This window comes from Schistocerca piceifrons, chromosome 2 (assembly GCF_021461385.2).
Source record: "Schistocerca piceifrons isolate TAMUIC-IGC-003096 chromosome 2, iqSchPice1.1, whole genome shotgun sequence".
Taxonomy (NCBI): domain Eukaryota; kingdom Metazoa; phylum Arthropoda; class Insecta; order Orthoptera; family Acrididae; genus Schistocerca; species Schistocerca piceifrons.
In genome coordinates this window covers 397,234,023-397,253,757 of record NC_060139.1, presented here as the reverse complement: position 1 = coordinate 397,253,757, position 19,735 = coordinate 397,234,023, and the positions used below count along the sequence as shown (strand labels likewise).

The following is a 19,735-nucleotide window of genomic DNA, read 5'->3' as shown; positions in this document are numbered from 1 at the left end:
GGCTTCTTCTTTGGGTTGAAGGGAAAGAAGAGGGATGAAGGAAAAAGACTGGTGTGATTTAGGAAATGGGAAGAGTTACAGAAAAGTCGACCAGAACTCTGGGTTAGAGGGGACACATTGGATGGGATGAGAAGGAAACTTTGATCTGCAGCTCTGGATGACTTTTCTGTTACTCTTCTCATATCCTAAACCTCACTAGTCCTCGTCTTTTGTCCCGTGTCCTTTCCCTTCAATCCTTACGCCAGAAGAAGGAACCAATGGCTCCAAAAGCTCACATGTTTACACATCTTTCTTATGTGTTTTATTCCTACCACCACTTCACGTGTAGACTTTTTTTTTTTTAAATCTATCTTATTAGATAATAAAAATAGAAAATATGCTGTACAAGCAGGCTACTGACGTGTTCACTTCATAAAATATTTTCCTTTCTGAAATCATCCCTGAAGTGCTATACTCCTAAATTCTTAACCAAAATAGTATCATCATTTTATGCTGAAATTTGTAGTTGAATCTATGCAAGGCAGAACCAATACAATCTGTTAAGAATTTTCATCAGCATTTGACTTGAATCGTAAAAGCAATCACAAGATGCAGCCCTTTGTGGCATTGCTCCTGTCTAGCAATATAATTAAAAACAGTCCATCAGTTAAGAGCCAGAGACCAAAACATTGTGAATGTTTCCCTCATTCCATTATTTCTTTACAGACTTACTTCTGAGAGACACAATCCCTCCACATACACACTCAGTGCACTGTAAATCCATGAGAAGATAGTAGATAGCAAGGTTTTCTTCAAATGTGTTCTGTTTTCTATTCAATTTCCTCAACTGAGAGCCTCGTCTCACATTATGACAAACAAACAATTCTTTTGATACTATTAACCAACAGTACAAAAATTAAAATATCACTTTTCAACAGATCTTTAAAATTCAATTTTTAAAAAATATCACTATATATGGCATTCACAGTTTATGCTAGTGTGCTACAATGAAAAATCAGTTCTAACAGTATTTTTTGAGCGATCCACATTTGTTTTTGAACACAAAACACAGAATATAACACAGTACACATTTTTATACATAAATGATTGATGCAATCATTGCTTTTAATAAAGTTCTATGTGATGCTATAATAAGTAATAAACCATTTTTATAATACTTTCTAAGGCACCATATAGCGAAATGTTTCAGTCACAAAGGGGACTTATGATGATACAGGAGCTGCAGGAAGTGATGTCATTTAAATGATTTGTTCCTTATCCAGTGAAATGAGGTACCATCAGTGTCATCCACTTATTCTTCCTCTATAAGTAATTGGCTTCCAAATAATCTGTAAAGTATTACATATTTGTGTGAAGATAATGTATAACAGTCAGTAGACAGGTTTAAAACCTTATAACTGTTTTTTATTTCAATGTATGCTCAGATCCAGGACCAGCTCTATATATTTAGCCAAGCTAGATGAGTAATTTATCACTTATTGGTTATTATAATACTACATTGTAAAGAAATGTATTTTCGATGGATCATCCAGTTATTGTAATATGCCAGAAGACTGTTTAGTAGCACTTTTGAGAGAGTTAATTATAAAAACAGAGGACCAACAGAAAAATAGAAAACTGACAAATTAATGTAATAAAGCAGTCATGAGGTAGAACAACAGTAATAATACTGCCTCCGGCCACATTAAGATCGTCAAGAATTTTTTTTGCTGTTGTAATTTGCTTGGTGCAGGATGGAAAGGAAATTTATCCACTCTTCCAATGGTAAGGCAATACACGCATAGTGGCTGCTATTCCGGCATTGACAACTGAAGTGTTTCACTGAAGCAAAGCTGCACAAGACTGGTGGTGTGTGGCCCAGTGGTAATACTGTTATGTTATTACACTGGTCATAAGGCAAGTCTGCTAATAATGTGAACAGGAAGTGAATCTAATTTACTTCAGTTTTCTGGATTTATGTCCTATATTTGGCATTCTCTGAATCGTGACTTAACTAATTTACCTATGCGAGAGCCAGACCTGCTTAAATCTTTTAATGAAGAACCACAATACATGTGAAATGAGACCAAGAACTACAATAACACTGAGGGCAGCTAATGCACCATGTTTCTGTAAACTAACAACCTTTATGAGTTATCGGCAGATTGGATCAGTGAATCATATTGTGATGTGTGATAAGACAGCTTAGCTGGTAGTGCTAATTATGAAATGCAAAATATTCACATTCAAATGCCAGTTCTGTCATATTTTAGCTTCTCTCTAATATTAATAAGCAAAATTAAATATAATTTACACATGCTTTAAAGAATTTTAAAAAAATTATGTCAATCAAGAGAAAATTACTTGACTCCAGAATGAACCCTTAGCCCAGCAACAAGCCAGTTCTTCATGAAATCCTTTCTTCCAGAATTGCTAGTCCTGCAAGCTATGCACAAGAGGTACTGTGAAGTTTGGAAAATATGAGAGAAATATTAGCTGAACTGATGCTGTGAGGATGAGTTGTGTCATGCCTGTACAGCTTAGTTGGCAAGCACGATTCCCAGTTCCAATCCCCAAATGACACACAATTAAAACAGATACAAAGTTTCTAAAAAGTACATGTTTCACAAGCAAAACTGTAATTAATGTACTACAGAAAAAGGAGTCTCACTATACTATATATCCAGGGGTGGCCAAGAATTTGGCTCACATGCTTTGCCTTGGCACAAGTGTCATAGTGCTTAGCCTAGCTAGCACATTTCCCCTATCGCCCATGTTTTCTCAGCATGAATAGGGAGAAATTGTGACTGTGCTGTATTGAAATGGCAATGCAGCTGCACAGCCTAGGACTTGGTTTTATATTTCACATTTCTCAACAACACTGATCAAAAGAAAAACAAATTTTCAGTGTTATTTAATTACTTTTAGCGCACTGAAGACATATAATTTGTATTTGGTACAAACTGTTAGCATACAGACAGACACAGAGAATTTCATGGATTTTCACACTCAAATTGCCACATAATCATGACTGACTTAGTTTTGTAATTGAAAAAACCTCTTTCACATGCATAAGTTGATCAAAATATTGTAGCACTTTTGCAACCTTATTACGGAGGCTGAGGAAAGCAATGCAGAACACCTTGCAGTGTCTTACTGTAGGTAGTGTGCAGTCAAATCCAATTAAAATTTAAAGTCTCCAATCCATTATGGATGTTCTAATTTCTGTTCCTGCAATCCTTTTTCTTCATAAATTCAACAACAGCAGGTCTCAAATTGAAAAATCATTGTACGCATGCCCCTTGACTTAACCAGCATACTTGGCAGTAATATGTAGTCGCCATACTCTTTGATTGACTCCACTAAAAACTGTTGCAACTGACACATTGCGTGCAACTTCAGAAATTTTGCTATTTGCACAATCAATTTTTTTCACGTGCTGCATGCCTACAAATTTAGCACAAGGTACTTTTGATGTACAGGACAATGAATCCCATCTGTCGATCACATAAGTTTTTGCTCTTTCATTGCCAAGTAAATCTTTAAACTCTTTTTGCATCATACTGTAGCGTCATTTCATAGCAAATTTGGAGTACAATTTGCTTATGCGAGTGCATAATATATATCAAGCATTCTCTTCCCTAACTTCTCTCATTCCCATCCATTTTTAAAGGCTTGTTACAATAGATCACTACACTGCTTTTGGCGCAAGCAGCCACTGGATCTGTTCATGTCCTTCATATCATGAACAAATAGCAAAGGGTAAACAGCGCTTACATCAAGATTCTGCTGATCCGAAGGGAATTGTCTCGACCGAAAACTGCTACACCGCAATACCAAATGAAATGCACTCTACCAGATACTTCCGGGAAGGAATGACCAAACAAATCGAAGACAGGCTGTGCCTTGGCCCACTTGCGGACCACACATCCTGCATGCATGGAGTTTGGCACACCGCGACTGGCCCTGATGCAAAGTATCGCATACAGTCCTCACAGGAAACAGCACTTTCCGAATCTAAACAATTTACAGAAAGAGGTGTCAATGAGGTATTCTTTTTAATTTCTCTAGAACTTCCATGATTTCTCAGTTTCTTGACTTATATCTTGCACCAGAATAGAGCATACAGCATTCAAATTATTAGGCAAGGATATAAAGTCTGCTTAGAAATTAGGTTTTTATCTTGTATTTTGCTTGTGCATACCACTGTTACTGCAAAACTTACAGTCACTATTAGCAAATAAGATAGTTAAAAACTCAATCTCAGTGTAATAGTGAGTCTATGAATTTAAAGATGTCAAGAGTGCCCTTTTTTTGCAAAATAAATCCATCTCCGTAGCAGAAGGTGGCTAATGCATTATTAGAGTAAAGGCCTTCAGTCTAAAAGTAGCTGTGTCAAACATTTGGTGAAGAGATTTTTGTTTACAAGAAGCAAGATTTTGGCATATAGTTCATGACCAAACAATATATAAGTAATTTACACAATAAAACACTTTACCAACTACATTTACTCATACACTCACATTTTTAAGTGCAATGATTTACATTGGATTTGTATATGGGGCCTCTCTCTCTCTCTCTCTCTCTCTCTCTCTCTCTCTCTGTGTGTGTGTGTGTGTGTGTGTGTGTGTGTGTTGTTCTGCTTCTCTTGTCCTGCAGCCATCTTTTTTTTATTATTTTAAAGTATTGTGTCTCCTCCATAGCATAGAAATTAATGCATATGTACAACATTACAAACAAACAAACAAACACACACACACACACACACACACACACATATACATAAATAACTGCATTTGAAAGTGGAAAAAAATTGCTGAAATGCATCAAAATATGCATGCAGAAATGTAACTCTAGTGTGCCGTTTCATTATTTAAATAATTAATGACTAGGCAGGAGGCTTTTGAAAAACACTGATCATGAGGAATTAAATTAAGTGTATGCAACTCTGGGTAAAAACTTAATCTCCCAATAGTGACTGATAGAGTGAAGGCCTGTGGCATTGCTAAATGTGCTCTATCTTTTGATTTGGGATGTTAAGTTCAGCTTACCCCTTGGTGTTTACCTGCCAGTGTAGTATTTCATAAAATCAACTGTTTTAACAAGCGCTATGAACGAAACTTGCAAGCTAATCACTTCCGTTATGACAAGTCTAATTGGTGGCACAATTTGCACATGTCTGCACACTGCAGCCTCTGTTCTTGGTGGCAGGTTCTGAACTATATCAGAAATCATCAAGAATGCCTTTAGAACGACGAAGATGCCATTATCAACAGGGCACTGAGGTTGAACAGGGTCACGTAAAAGGGCTATGGCAAGCTGGATGTTTCTTCCGCAATATTGCAGATAGACTTGGCAGGAATGCAGTCACTGTACACGACTGCTGGCAGTGGTGGTCACGGGAAGGTAGTCACAAGAAGACTGGGCTCCAGAAGACCATGTGTCCGTACCGAGAGGGAACACCGTCACGTTCAGTGTTTGGCTGTTGTGCATCCTACTGAGTTTGCAGGGGCAATTCGAGAAGCAGTTGGCACCACAGTGACACAATGAACTGTTACAAATCAGTTACTTTGAAGACCGCTATGAGACAGACACCCTGTAATCTGCATTCCACTGAGCACAAACCACTGTCATTTGCAACTTCAGTGGTATCAAGTGATGGCTCATTAGAGGATGGAGTGGAGATCTGTTGTGTTTTCTGATAAAAGCTGGTTCTGCCTCAGTGACAGACATGGCCACGCCTTAATTAGGAGGAGGCTAGGAGAGTGCCTGCAACGAACGTGTCAGTGGCCTAGGCACATTCGACCTGCAGCTGGAGTTACTGTCTGGGGCACGATTTCACACGACAGCAAGAGTACTCTCGTGGTTATCCCACACACACTGACTGTAAATTCCTATGTCGGTCTGGTAATTTGACCCATTGTGCTGCCATTTGTAAGCAGCATTCCAGTGGGTGTTTGCCAAGAGGATAACATTCGCCCACATGTATTATTGAACCTAACATGCTCTATAGAGGGTTGACATGTTGCCTTGGCCTGCTCGATCACAAAAACTCTCTCCAATCGAGCCCATAGGGGACATCATTGGAAGACAACTCCAGCGTCATCCATGACCAGCACTGTCCGTCCTCGTATTGACAAACCAAGTGCAACTGGCATGTGTCCATCCTGCAACATCCGGCACGTGTATGACCCAATGCTTGCATTCAACATTTATTATTGTACTAGTATTTTACGTTTGCAATGGCTTTTCTTACACTTACATTAATCTGTGATCTTGGAACACTAATCACTTAAATGGGTTACCTAGACAAATGAATTCCCAAAATTTTAGAAACTTAGAAGAATTATTTCTTGGTGCTGAGATTTTTTTTCACGAGTGTATTTTACCATATACATATATATAGCAATGGAATTAATATCGAAAGATGAACATTATCATACAGGTACAAATGAAATAAGCATGATGAAAGATAAAAGAATTCTTAAGTTTAGTTTGAGCAAATACTAAGAAGTACTTCTCTACCTGCAACATCATTGAATCCTTCCTCCCTGAGTGCAGATATCAATTTATTCAGTTTTGCTTCCTTAGGCTTCAATCCTACCCATTCTTCCAAAAGGTACTGGACACATACATCACTGTTTTCTCCATAAACAAGAACACGCATACGAATATTATTAATGCATTTTGTAAGACCTAATGTATGTGCTAAACTCGTCCATCCTTGAGCTGCTCTATAGTTTCTTCTGACAACATTCATCATTTCTGTTGTCAACTCTGCCAAAGGAAAACAAATCTTGTTAAATCATCATAAAAATAAAATTCTCAATAAAACACCGCTAAGAGAAATTGCTCTTGCAAACACTTTGTTTGTTAGAACTATCCTTTCTTGCAAGTGATACATGACGATGAAAAATTTATCACAGTTTTAGGATTTCCTCTATCATTAGAAGTATTACACTGATTTATCAATGGCTCTTTTTTTTATTGTGTCACATATGAACACCCAATACCCACTCCAGGTACATGACAGACACAAACTGATCAGCATTCTACCCTCTTGCATTATCTATGACTGTCTACCAAAGCTGGAGCAAGATTTTAATTCCAACATTGTTGACATAACCATTCTGGCATTCACCAGAAGTGATTTATGGTTATTTGGGGAGACTTTTATTCAGGCTGAGGACAAGAATCTGTGACCTACTCCTTCCAAATTAGGATCTTCTATATTAAAATTGCACAATTTAATTAGCAACTAAATATATGTTCAAGGATGATCCAGTGTAATATCTGAATGTCCGTTTTTGAACAGGAATGAAGTGCTATTTGTAGCCAGACATATCTTGTAATGCGTTAAAAATTAATGCAGGAGAAAGAAGACATCTACAACATCATTACTTCCCATAATATTCATGGACTCAGTTTCCACATTTCCCACTATTGCCACTAATCTATTCTAGCACAAGATAATTAAAGAGAGACTGATAAGATTAAAATTTAAGAATAAAGAGTTAGTCCTCTTCACAAAACAAAAAGTTACAAATTCCTGATAAGTGCAACTGAATCTATAAAAGCAAGACAGGAGACAGACTGAAAGAAATAGATTTTACATTGAGAAATGAAAACACATACTACAGTGAGTGTACCCTGTTCCACTGCCATCGGAATTTGCTGCACAGAATTTTTCTATACAGGGTGATCCAGGAGGAACGGTCAATATTCAGCGATGTGACAGGAATGATGATTTGAAGCAAAGAAGTCTATTAAACACAGACTCTGAAATGAATACATTAAGATCTATGAGTACTTCTTCATCTTTGATACTGCAAAGCAGATATCTTCTAATGCAAGCTCTTTGCTTTCCATGTTTTGAGAGGAGGTATTATGGGTGAAAACAAGAAAAAATTGTCCAGTAAACATGGGCGTTACACACATCTTAAGAGCTATGAGCACTTTTTCTGTAGAAGAGATGTGTTTCACAGTAGTAAAGACGAACAAGTGCTTATAGCTCTTAAGGTGTGCATTTTTGAGCCCAGGTTTGCTCGACATTTTAGCTACGAGGTGTGTGTGTGTGTGTGTGTGTGTGTGTGTGTGTGTGTGTGTGTGTGTGTGTGTGTGTGTGTGAAAATAATTGGCCATTATATGGCTGAGGAAATTTTCTGGGTAGCACTTCGGGCAAAATGGAGAACTAACACACTTAAATCTCCATCTGTACATAGCTGGAACCAAATATATGTGTTACAAATTTAACATTTTATGCAGTATCACCTCGCAATGATAGTAATGCAATCAATCATTAAAAGAAAAGGTGATTTAAAATTCACTCTTACTCTGCCTGTAATGAGCTAACTGTATATTAGTTGACTTCGTTTATCATATACGAGAAAAAGTTTTAATTGTCATGTTGGAAATATGAAGTTACATAATTAATTTTTTGTTTGTTTGCAAGTGTGTTTGCAGACCTGGTACACAGCAAAATCCCCATGCCACCATATCAAAAAACACCGCTACAGGAGCCAAAACAAAATAGTACAAACGATCAATAAAGTCGAGTATCGTGCGGTAAATCTTTTCTGCATTTGGAGTGGAACGACGCTATAACAACCCAAGCTGTGTTCGTCGAAGTGTACAACAATAATGCGCCATAATACGGCACAGTGGTTAGATGGCACAGACAATTCCAACATGGAACAAAGTGGCAGACTACATCTTCATAAAGAACCAAGAAAGATTACTGCATAATAGGTGTAAAATACAGTGTAGGGCTATAGATAGAGAGATGCTGAATGAAACACATTTTGCTGTCAAGATAGGAATGTGTAAAGCCTTCAATGACTACTGTAGCAGAATACTGTCAAATGACATTTCACAAAATGCAAAGAAATTCTGGTCATACGTAAAGGCTGTAAGTCGCATCAAAGTTAGTGTCCAGTCACTAGCCAGTGAGACAGGAACTGAAATTGATGGTAGCAAAGCAAAAGCTGAAATGGTTAACTCCATCTTCCAATGTTCCTTTACAAAAGAAAACCCAGGAGAATTGCCCCAATTTAATTCTTCTACTACTAAAAAGATACATGAAAAAAGCTGAAATCGTTAAAACTGAACACAGATCCAGGGTCCGATGGAAACCCTGTCAGATTCTATACTGAATTTATGGCTGAGTTAGCCCCTCTTCTAACAATAATCTATCAGAAATCCCTCAAACAAAAAAACTATGCCCCGTTCTTGGAAAATGGCATGGGTCACACCCGTCTACAAGAAGGGTAGTAGAAGTGATCCACATAACTACTGTCCAATATCATTGACACAGATTTGTTGTGAAATCTTAGAACATATTTTGAGCACAAATGTAATGAGGCATCTTCAACAGAATAACCTCCTCAACACCAATCAGCATGGATTTCAAAAACATCGATCATGTGAAATGCCACTTGCACATTTCTCACATGATCTACTGAAAGCTATCCAGGCAACCAGGTAGATGCAGCGTCTCTTGATTGCCAAAAAGCCTCTGACTCAGTACTGCATCTATGCTTATTGTCAAAAGTACGATCATATGGGGTACCAAGTGATATTGGTGACTGGATTGAGGACTTTTTGGTAGGGAGGGCACAACATATTATCTCAAATGGAGAGTCATTGCCACATGTATAAGTAACTTCGGGTGTGCTCCAGGGAAGTGTGTTGGGACCCTAGCTGCTCATGTTGTATATTAACGGCCTTGCAGACAATACTAATAGCAAAATCAGGTTTCTTGCAGATGATGCAGCTACACATGGGATCAGAAGTATCCGGGCACCCCAAAAACATACTTTTTCATGTTAGGTGCATTGTACTGCCACCTACTGCCAGGTACTCCACATCAGCAAATAGTCTTTAGACATTGTGAGAGAACAAAACGGGGTGCTCTGCGGAACTCATGGACTTCAAACATGGACAGGTGATTGGGTGTCACTTGTGTCATATGTCTGTGCATGAGATTTCCACACATCCGTTGGTCCACTGTTTCCGATGTGATAGTGAAGTGGAAACATGAAGGGATATGTACAGCACAAAAGCGTACAGGCCGACCTCGTCTGCTGACTGACAGAGACAGCCGACAGTTGAAGAGGGTTGTAATGTGTAATAGGCAACATCTATACAGACCATCACACAGGAATTCCAAACTGCATCAGGATCCACTGCAAGTACTATGACAGTTAGGCGGGAGGTGAGAAAACTTGGATTTCACGGTTGAACAGCTGTTCATCAGCCACAAATCATGCTGTTAAATGCCAAACACCACCTCACTTGGGGTAAGCAGAGTAAACATTGGATGACTGAACAGTGGAAAAATGTTGTGTGGAATGACGAATCATGGTACACAACGTGGCGATCTGATGGCAGGATGTGGGTATGGCGAATGCATGGTGAACATCATCTGCCAGCTTGTGTAGTGTCAATAGTAAATTTCGGAGGCAGTGGTGTTATGGTGTGGTCGTGTTTTTCATGGAGGGGGCTATAGAACACCTTTGGGATGTTTTGGAATGCCGTCTTCGTGCCAGGCCTCACCGATCGACATAGATACCTCTCCTCAGTGCAGCACTCCGTGAAGAATGGGCTGTCATTCCCCAAGAAACCTTCCAGCACCTGATTAAATGTATGCTTGTGAGAGTGAAATCTGTCATCAAGGCTAAAGGGTGGGCCAACACCATATTGAATTCCAGCATTACAGATGAAGGGCACCACAAACTTGTAAGTCATTTCAGCCAGGTGTCTGGATACTTTTGATCACATGGTGTACCTATAATAAAGTACTAGCTGAGGGAAGCTGTACAAATATTGAGTCAGGCCTTGATAAGATTTCAATGCGGTGCAGAGATCGGCAACTTGCTCTAAATGTTCAGAAATGTAAAATTTTGCACCTCACAAAACGAAATTAAAACATAGTAACCTGACTGCAATATCAATGAGTCACTGTTGGAATTGGCCAACTCATAGAAATATCTGGGTGTAACACTTTGTAGGGATAGGAAATTGAATGATCACATAGGATCAGCCATGGGTAAAGCAAGTGATAGACTTTGGTTTACTGGTAGACTACTGGGGAAGTGCAAGCAGTCTACAAAACAGATTGCTTACAAATAACTTGTGCAAGCCAGCCTAGAATATTGCTCAAGTGTGTGGGACCCATACCAGATAGGACTAACGGGGGATATTGAACATATACAGAGAAGGGCAGCACGAATGGTCACAGGTTTGTTTAATCTGCGGGAGCATGTCACAGAAATATTGAAGCAACTGACCAGGCAGACTCTTGAAGACAGACGTAAACTATCCTGGGAAACTCTATTAATGATGTTTCATGAATCAACTTTAAATGATTACTCTAGGGATATACTACAACCCCCTACGAATGGATCGTGAGGGTAAGCTTACAATAATTACTGCATGCACAGAGGCAGTCAAACAATCATGCTTTCCACACTCCATATGTGAATGGACAGGTAGAAACCCTAATAACTGGTACAGTGGGATGTGCTGTCTGCCTTGCAACTCACAATGGTTTGCAGAGTATAGATGTAGATGAAATTGTGAGCGATGTGGAGGCCCTGAAGCTAGATGACCGGAGTATCACAACTGAGGTCATAATAGAAAAAAAATGAAAATCAGCTGCTCATTAGTTTTCAACATCTTACATGACACTTTGAAGCTCATCGCCCTCTACATTCCACAACTGCTCACACCCATTCAAGAAGCCTGCCAAACTTATGTAGCAGTGGAAATGTTGTGGCTGTGCGAGTGAATCCAGACAACTTCTTTAGCCCCTAATAACCATAAGCGAGTGCTGGGAGTATCACTACGACCCAAAGGCAAAGGAGCATAGCAAACAGTGGAAACATATGGATTCACCACTGCAGAAAAGGCAAAGACATGCCATTATTTGGTTAGGCGATGCTGAGTGTATTTTTGGGACTAACACGGTGTGGCAACTTGAGGGGAAAAATTTGACGGGTGCATATTAACAAGACTGTGTACACAGAGCATTGTAGGAAGCTGTCCAAGGAGGTATTTTTGTTCCACGACAATGCCCCAGCTCATTCTGCACAGGACATAGCCATGGATGCTACTTCCTTGGGCTATCAGGTTTCTCACCCTCCCCAACCCTCCCTCCAACTCTCCTGACATGGCTACCAGAACTTTCATACTCTTCACTCAGATAATTCACTGGTCAGCAGATATTTAAAGACTGACAAGGAGGCAATTTTCAATTTGGAATGTTTCATGAATAGCCAAAGTGCAAACTTCTACAACCAAGGTCACTGGCACAGAGTATGCAGGCACATCCACACAAGAACTCAGAAGTGAAAAATAATCATGTATCTAAACTTGAAAACACATTACCCACAATAAAATGTAGTGCTTAGGGCTATTAAGGGCTTATAATTCTGAAATATATTGCAAATATACATAAGATGAAGTTTGCAGAATTTCATTACGACTTTTAAATACATACGTGGATATCCAATCACACTTAAATCTTCTGGCAGTTTAACAATTATTTCTGCACCATAACAGGCACTCAATATTAACATGCAATTAAAGTGAGAAATGTGGAAAATAATTTCATTTTTACTATCATTAACTGGTAAATGATCTAGTGTGTTAGACTAAAAATACGAAAATAACACATCTTTACAATGTATGGGCATCAAGAATAAGTACATTATCATGATCATTACTTTAGAGAACAGGTAAATAAGGGTTACTGGTCTTTAGAATTACAAAGCCTAATTATGTTTGCTTACCACGGTCATCATCTTTTGTATTTTCAGTGTTTTTCTTCTCAGACTTTTTAGTATTATCTGAGTCAAATTTTCTTTCAGAAATATTTCTTTTGTCATCCTCATTAACTGTGTTGTTTTGGTCCTGCAGGCAAAGATCTGTTTCTTGTCTAACTCCATCAGTTGCCTGTGGATCTTTCAGCAGAGCATCAACCAGCCACGGATAATCGTGTTCGAGAGCATTAATGAAACTTCTGAATGCTTCGCTTCCCTTTTCAGGCAACAAATCCAGCAACCGGTCTACCCTTTCAGCATCGCAAGGTGCAGAATTAACCCTCTGGTACTCATCTCGATCCAAGACACCTTCCTGCAGCAGCTCTGCAGCAATGTGGTCAAATACCAAGTTGTCCCTCAAATCATGTCGAGCTGCTCTAAGCCGTGCCAAATCTATTGCATCCATCATCTGTTGTAAAAGATAAAACAAATCTATCAGTCAGTCTCAAATGAAATAATTTATCACTACCTATTTCTGGCACTAAGTAAAGTGTGAAGTAATTATACTGATTTCTAAGTAACTGACTCATATAACATCAACACAGATGACTTACAATATTTCTACAAATATCTTCATTAGATCATATAGCACATCTTCCTCCATCACAAGGAATTTTATAGCATATGATCTGTTCCATACATAAAGCAAACAACTGTAAATGTATTGTCTTAAAACACTACAGCTTTTTCCAACCTGCAAGTGAGCATGCCATATGGATAACTATCTCCATTCCCCCTTCCTCTACCCCCTGTGTTGGTTCCTAAATAAAACTGATGCAAACATTATTATTACTAAAAAAAAGTGTAGTAAATGATTGTAAAAATTATGACTAAAACATTAATTCAACAGAAATGGACGAGACTATTTTACCTCTATTAGCATAATTCTGAGCTATATTTAAAATGCTTCGAAAGTCACACACTCTACATCTTTAATTGCCCCTGAGACAGTAAAGATATTGACAAAAATATTAGAGGTTATGGGATGCAGCAATTTATATCTTTCCATTTGCTGATGTTTCAAGTGAGTTAACATTTAATTATCTCGAATCTAGAATACAGTGGTTGCTCCATATAATAGCTATTCCTATGCTGTGGATAGTTGCCACTGTAGACAACTGTAACAGTCAAATAAAGCACCGGAAGTGAGCCGGAAAACTATTAGGGTAGTTACTTTATTTGCAAATATGTTGTTTCCGGAGGTACACACCTATTAATTTCTTGAGTGTGGGAAAGGATTTCTACTGAGTAAAATATGCAAACAAAAACATTGCTCTTGGACATTTGTTTTTAATTCAGATCGTTAAATGTTTTATAATAATTTGTGTAAGTGACTCGATTTTCTTACGAGTGTGACAGTGACAATGTGTATTCTGTGATTTGCTTTCCAAAGAAGATTCACAGGTCGCATGTTTAACCCACGGTTAGCGATGTATGCTCTACCTCTTCTCCATTGATAACCGTCTTTACTGTAGCATGACATTAAATAATAAATATAGTGTCATTAATAACAGTTCTGGGTATCGCCGTCTACTTTTTACTGCCTTTTAAACTGCGTTACTTTAATGTTGGTTATTTTGGTGACAGCCAACAGGCCTTATTTCGGAAAACATCATAAACTATTTGAAAGGTCAGATTACTTAATATTTCCTGTAGGTTTCAAGCACTTTTGTCATTGTTGATAGTTGTTTACATTAGTATCTTGTCTGTATACTGACAGAAAAGACTCAGTGGATGCGTAGCAATTGACATAATGGAAGGTTGTACGCCAACCTGTTACCATTGGAAGCCATGCTGCTCTACACACTCCGTGCACTTTCTGTTTGTAAACAGACAAGCACTGTTTATGTTCGCCTGTATTAGTGTTACCCAACAGTTACCGCATAATTATACAGTCATTACCTTCGTTCACAGCAAATGAGCGCCCCTGTTGCCTCCCGCATGCAAACAGATCCTACGCGACGCTTCTGTATCAAATACGCGTGGGTGCAGCCAACACAATAAATGAAAATGGCAATAGTACACGGGCACCTGTCATCCGCCACTTCTTCGTATCCCTTTTTCAGGGCGACAGTGGTGCGGTGAAAGTTGGTTGATTTTCAGAATAAGATCGGAAACATTCACTCAAAGCTTGTCGAAAAGAAGATAAATTAACGATGGCTGAGGCTCACACACGGTTCCCCCACCACCTTCTCGGTGTGACAGGCACCGCTTGCGGGCGGCAAAAGAAGAAAAAGAGTGGTGCCGCGAAAGGTTGTTTACTTCTTTTCGGCAGTAGCTAAACTAGAACACTGGTTACAGATATTTTCAAAACTTAAAAAAGTTGATTTAACAGTGAATAACGATTACTCATCAAGTATGAAACATAATTAGTACGGTACTGCCGACATTCCATCAACTTATTTAGCATTCTTGTATCTCGTCGTGTACAATGACATAGGATTTCTCACACGTGGTATTACGTAGATAATAGTAGATATAAAAGTTTTCCAACTACACATTGGCTACTAAAATATTCTTATGCAGAATACTCACAAAGGCCAGAATATTCTAAATTAGAGTAATAAAAGAGGTTTTATTACATCTGTGTGAATACAGTTTATTTTAGCACACGAGCACTTCATTTTACTATAATGAAGGAAATAAGCTTTTCTACTAGGCATGCTGATGATTCCAGCATTCTTAACGCTGCAAGTTCCTGGTGTTCCTTCAGAACACAGTGAGTATCATGAATATAAATACACGGTAGGGTCATTATTAGTCGCTTGAAAATTATTTGTCATTCCTTTGATTACATTAATAGCTCTCTTTTGGAACATAAATTAGTGTTTAGCCAGGCAGGTATTCTCCCCAAAACCTGCATGCTTGCAATTAGGAACTTAACACTACACCAACACTACAGAAATTTTTAAGCATTGAAAGAACATAACAGTAGTGACTTACTTTTTTGTTTAACAATTCTGTAGGTTTCCGCTACCTTAAATGTGCATCTAGGCGTAAAACTAAAATTTAGTATGAGGGGCTTGTTCTATCTTACACTGTAAAAAGTTCTGTTGTTAGGTTGGTTTCCAGTTTGTTTGTTATATTGCTCAAGTTCATCCAAACTGTTTCTTTCTTTTTATGTCATTCGCAATTAATTTGTTGTCCCTAAACCAAAAACTTGCTTCTTCTGTAGCTGCTGTGACTCTCTCGTGTAGGTCAAGTTTCATTCATAGCTTTAACAAACAGACTGTATCGTCAGCAAGCAATATTGTATTTGCTGCTCATAGATGGCTTGGTATGTCAGTTATAAATATTAATATCAGCAATGGTCCCTGTACGGAGCCCTGTTGTAGCCCTTACATGACTCTCTCGTTTGTTGGTAAGCTCTATCTATATGTTGTACCTCTATCCTGCGATACTCGTTAGAAAGATGGGATTTGAACCAATCATATGCTACCCCCCACAGAAATTTGCTTCCTGAGCAATAAATTGTGATCTTTCATATCAGATGCCTTAGATAGTTCCAAAAACTGGCCAGTTTAATTCATTATTACCTGTGGAATTACTAATCAGTTTTAAAAAGTTATAGATGGTTTTGGCAGGTGAGCTATTTTTCCTGAAACAGTACTGTCCATTAACCAACTTTTGATTTTTGTTAAGGAAATGAGAGAGTCGTTCATACAGTATCCTTTCAACTAATTCTGAAAAAAAAAACAGGTACAGTGATACAGGTCGATAACCGTAGTAGGTTTTCCCGAACTTGGAGCCGCTACTTTTGATTCAAGTAGCTCCTCAGTTATGATTGTGATGTTAAGATCATTTTCCATTTTTTACAAAAAAATATTTTTATTGTACAATATCAAAGAAAAGGATTTTGGAACTTCTCTGTCCCTATAGCTTGTACAACAGCAAATTAATTTGCCAACTTGTTTTTATGTTTTGGTTGAAAGGAGCTTGTTCTCACATCCAGCAGTCTTGAAGCCAAATTTTCCATCACTGCGCCACTAAAAATAATTATTCCCTTCCTTGTCGAAAATTTAACTGTCTCACAAATTCTGGATAAGCGTTCATCTGACAAGAAAGGTGGATCAGCAACAATGACAGAAAAATAACTCTGAAATGGTTCTGGAATTTGTAGTTGCAACTTGAAACCGTTAAAAACTGTTGTTGTTGTTGTGGTCTTCAGTCCTGAGACTGGTTTGATGAAGCTCTCCATGCTACTCTATCCTGTGCAAGCTTCTTCATCTCCCAGTACCTACTGCAACCTACGTCCTTCTGAATCTGTTTAGTGTATTCATCTCTTGGTCTCCCTCTACGATTTTTACCCTCCACGCTGCCCTCCAATACTAAACTGGTGATCCCTTGATGCCTCAGAACATGTCCTACCAACCGATCCCTTCTTCTAGTTAAGTTGTGCCACAAACTTCTCTTCTCCCCAATCCTGTTCAATACCTCCTCATTAGTTATATGATCTACCCATCTAATCTTCAGCATTCTTCTGTAGCACCACATTTCGAAAGCTTCTATTCTCTTCTTGTCCAAACTAGTTATCGTCAATGTTTCACTTCCATACATGGCTACGCTCCATACAAATACTTTCAGAAACGACTTCCTGACACTTAAATCAATACTCGATGTTAACAAATTTCTCTTCTTCAGAAACGTTTTCCTTGCCATTGTCAGTCTACATTTTATATCCTCTCTATTTCGACCATCATCAGTTATTTTGCTCCCCAAATAGCAAAACTCCTTTACTACTTTAAGTGTCTCATTTCCTAATCTAATTCCCTCAGCAGCACCCGACTTAATTTGACTACATTCCATTATCCTCGTTTTGCTTTTGCTGATGTTCATCTTATACCCTCCTTTCATGACACTGTCCATTCCGTTCAACTGCTCTTCCAAGTCCTTTGCTGTCTCTGACAGAATTACAATGTCATCGGCGAACCTCAAAGTTTTTATTTATTCCCCATGGATTTTAATACCTACTCCGAATTTTTCTTTTGTTTCTTGTACTGCTTGCTCAATATACAGATTGAATAACATTGGGGATAGGCTACAACCCTGTCTCACTCCCTTCCCAACCACTGCTTCCCTTTCATGTCCCTCGACTCTTATAACTGCCATCTGGTTTCTGTACAAATTGTAAATAGCCTTTCACTCCCTGTATTTTACCCCTGCCACCTTCAGAATTTGAAAGAGAGTATTCCAGTCAACAATGTCAAAAGCTTTCTCTAAGTCTACAAATGCTAGAAACGCAGGTTTGCCTTTCCTTAATCTAGCTTCTAAGATAAGTCGTAGGGTCAGTACTGCCTCACGTGTTCCCACATTTCTACGGAATCCAAACTTATCTTCCCCGAGGTCATCATCTACCAGTTTTTCCATTCGTCTGTAGAGAATACGCGTTAGTATTTTGCATCCGTGACTTATTAAACTGATTGTTCGGTAATTTTCACATCTGTCAGCACCTGCTTTCTTTGGGATCGGAATTATTATATTCTTCTTGAAGTCTGAGGGTATTTCGCCTGTTTCATACATCTTGCTCACCAGATGGTAGAGTTTTGTCAGGACTGGCTCTCCCAAGTCAGTCAGTAGTTCTAATGGAATGTTGTCTACTCCCAGGGCCTTGTTTCGACTTAGGTCTTTCAGTGCTCTGTCAAACTCTTCACGCAGTATCATATCTCCCATGTCATCTTCATCTACATCCTCTTCCATTTCCATAATATTGTCCTCAAGTACATTGCCCTTGTATAGGCCCCTGTATACTCCCTCCACCTTTCTGCTTCCCCTTCTTTGCTTAGAACTGGGTTTCCATCTGAGCTCTTGATATTCATACAAGTCGTTTTCTTTTCTCCAAAGGTCCCTTTAATTTTCCTTTACGCAGTATCTATCTTACCCCCAGTGAGATAAACCTCTACATCCTTACATTTGTTCTCTAGCCATCCCTGCTTAGCCATTTTGCACTTCCTGTCGATCTCATTTTTGAGACGTTTGTATTCCTTTTTGCCTGTTTCATTTACTGCATTTTTATATTTTCTCCTTTCATCAATTAAATTCAGTATTTCTTCTGTTACCCAAGGATTTCTACTAGCCCTCGTCTTTTTACCTACTAGGTTCACTGCTGCCTTCACTACTTCATCTCTCAAAGCTACCCATTCTTCTTCTACTGTATTTCTTTCCCCCATTCCTGTCAATTGTTCCCTTATGCTCTCCCTGAAACTCTGCACAACCTCTGGAGAGGAGAGGAGACACAATACTTTAAAATAATAAAAAAAAAGATGGCTGCAGGGCAAGAGAAGCAGAACAACACACACACACACACACACGCGCACACACACACACACACACACACACACACACACACACAGAGAGAGAGAGAGAGAGAGAGAGAGAGAGAGAGAGAGAGAGAGAGAGAGAGAGAGAGCACTTGTTTCTTTAGGGGTCTATTACACTACTGGCCATTAAAATGGCTACACCACGAAGATGACTTGCTACAGACACGAAATTTAACTGACAGGAAGAAGATGCTGTGATATGCAAATGATTAGCTTGTCAGAGCATTCACACAAGGTTGGCGCCGTTGGCGACACCTACAACGTGCTGACATGAGGAAAGTTTCCAACCGATTTCTCATACACAAACAGCAGTTGACCTGCGTTGCCTGGTGAAACGTTGTTGTGATGCCTCGTGTAAGGACAAGAAATGCGTACTATCACGTTTCATACTTTGATAAAGGTCGGATTGTAGCCAATCGCGATTGCGGTTTATCGTATCGCGACATTGCTGCTCGCGTTGGTCGAGATCCAATGACCGTTAGCAGAATATGGAATCGGTGGGTTCAGGAGGGTAATACGGAACGCCTTGCTGGACCCCAACGGCCTGGTATCACTAGCTGTCGAGATGACAGGCATCTTATCCGCATGTCTGTAACCACGTCTCGATCCCTGAGTCAA

At 38.9% G+C, this 19,735-nt stretch overlaps 1 protein-coding gene across 1 annotated transcript in view; it reads right to left on the bottom strand.

Annotated features, from left to right (window-relative positions):
• Positions 1-288: 288 nt before the first annotated feature.
• Positions 289-19,735, bottom strand: part of LOC124775128 — a 104,184-nt gene continuing 84,737 nt past the window's right edge. Inside the window, exons 2-4 of the mRNA XM_047249968.1 lie at positions 12,771-13,209; positions 6,505-6,756; positions 289-1,328 (exon numbers count right to left, since the gene is read on the bottom strand). Coding sequence (XP_047105924.1) covers positions 1,303-1,328; positions 6,505-6,756; positions 12,771-13,209 — 717 coding nt within the window. The 3' untranslated portion in view covers positions 289-1,302. The remainder of the gene's footprint in view (positions 1,329-6,504; positions 6,757-12,770; positions 13,210-19,735) is intronic.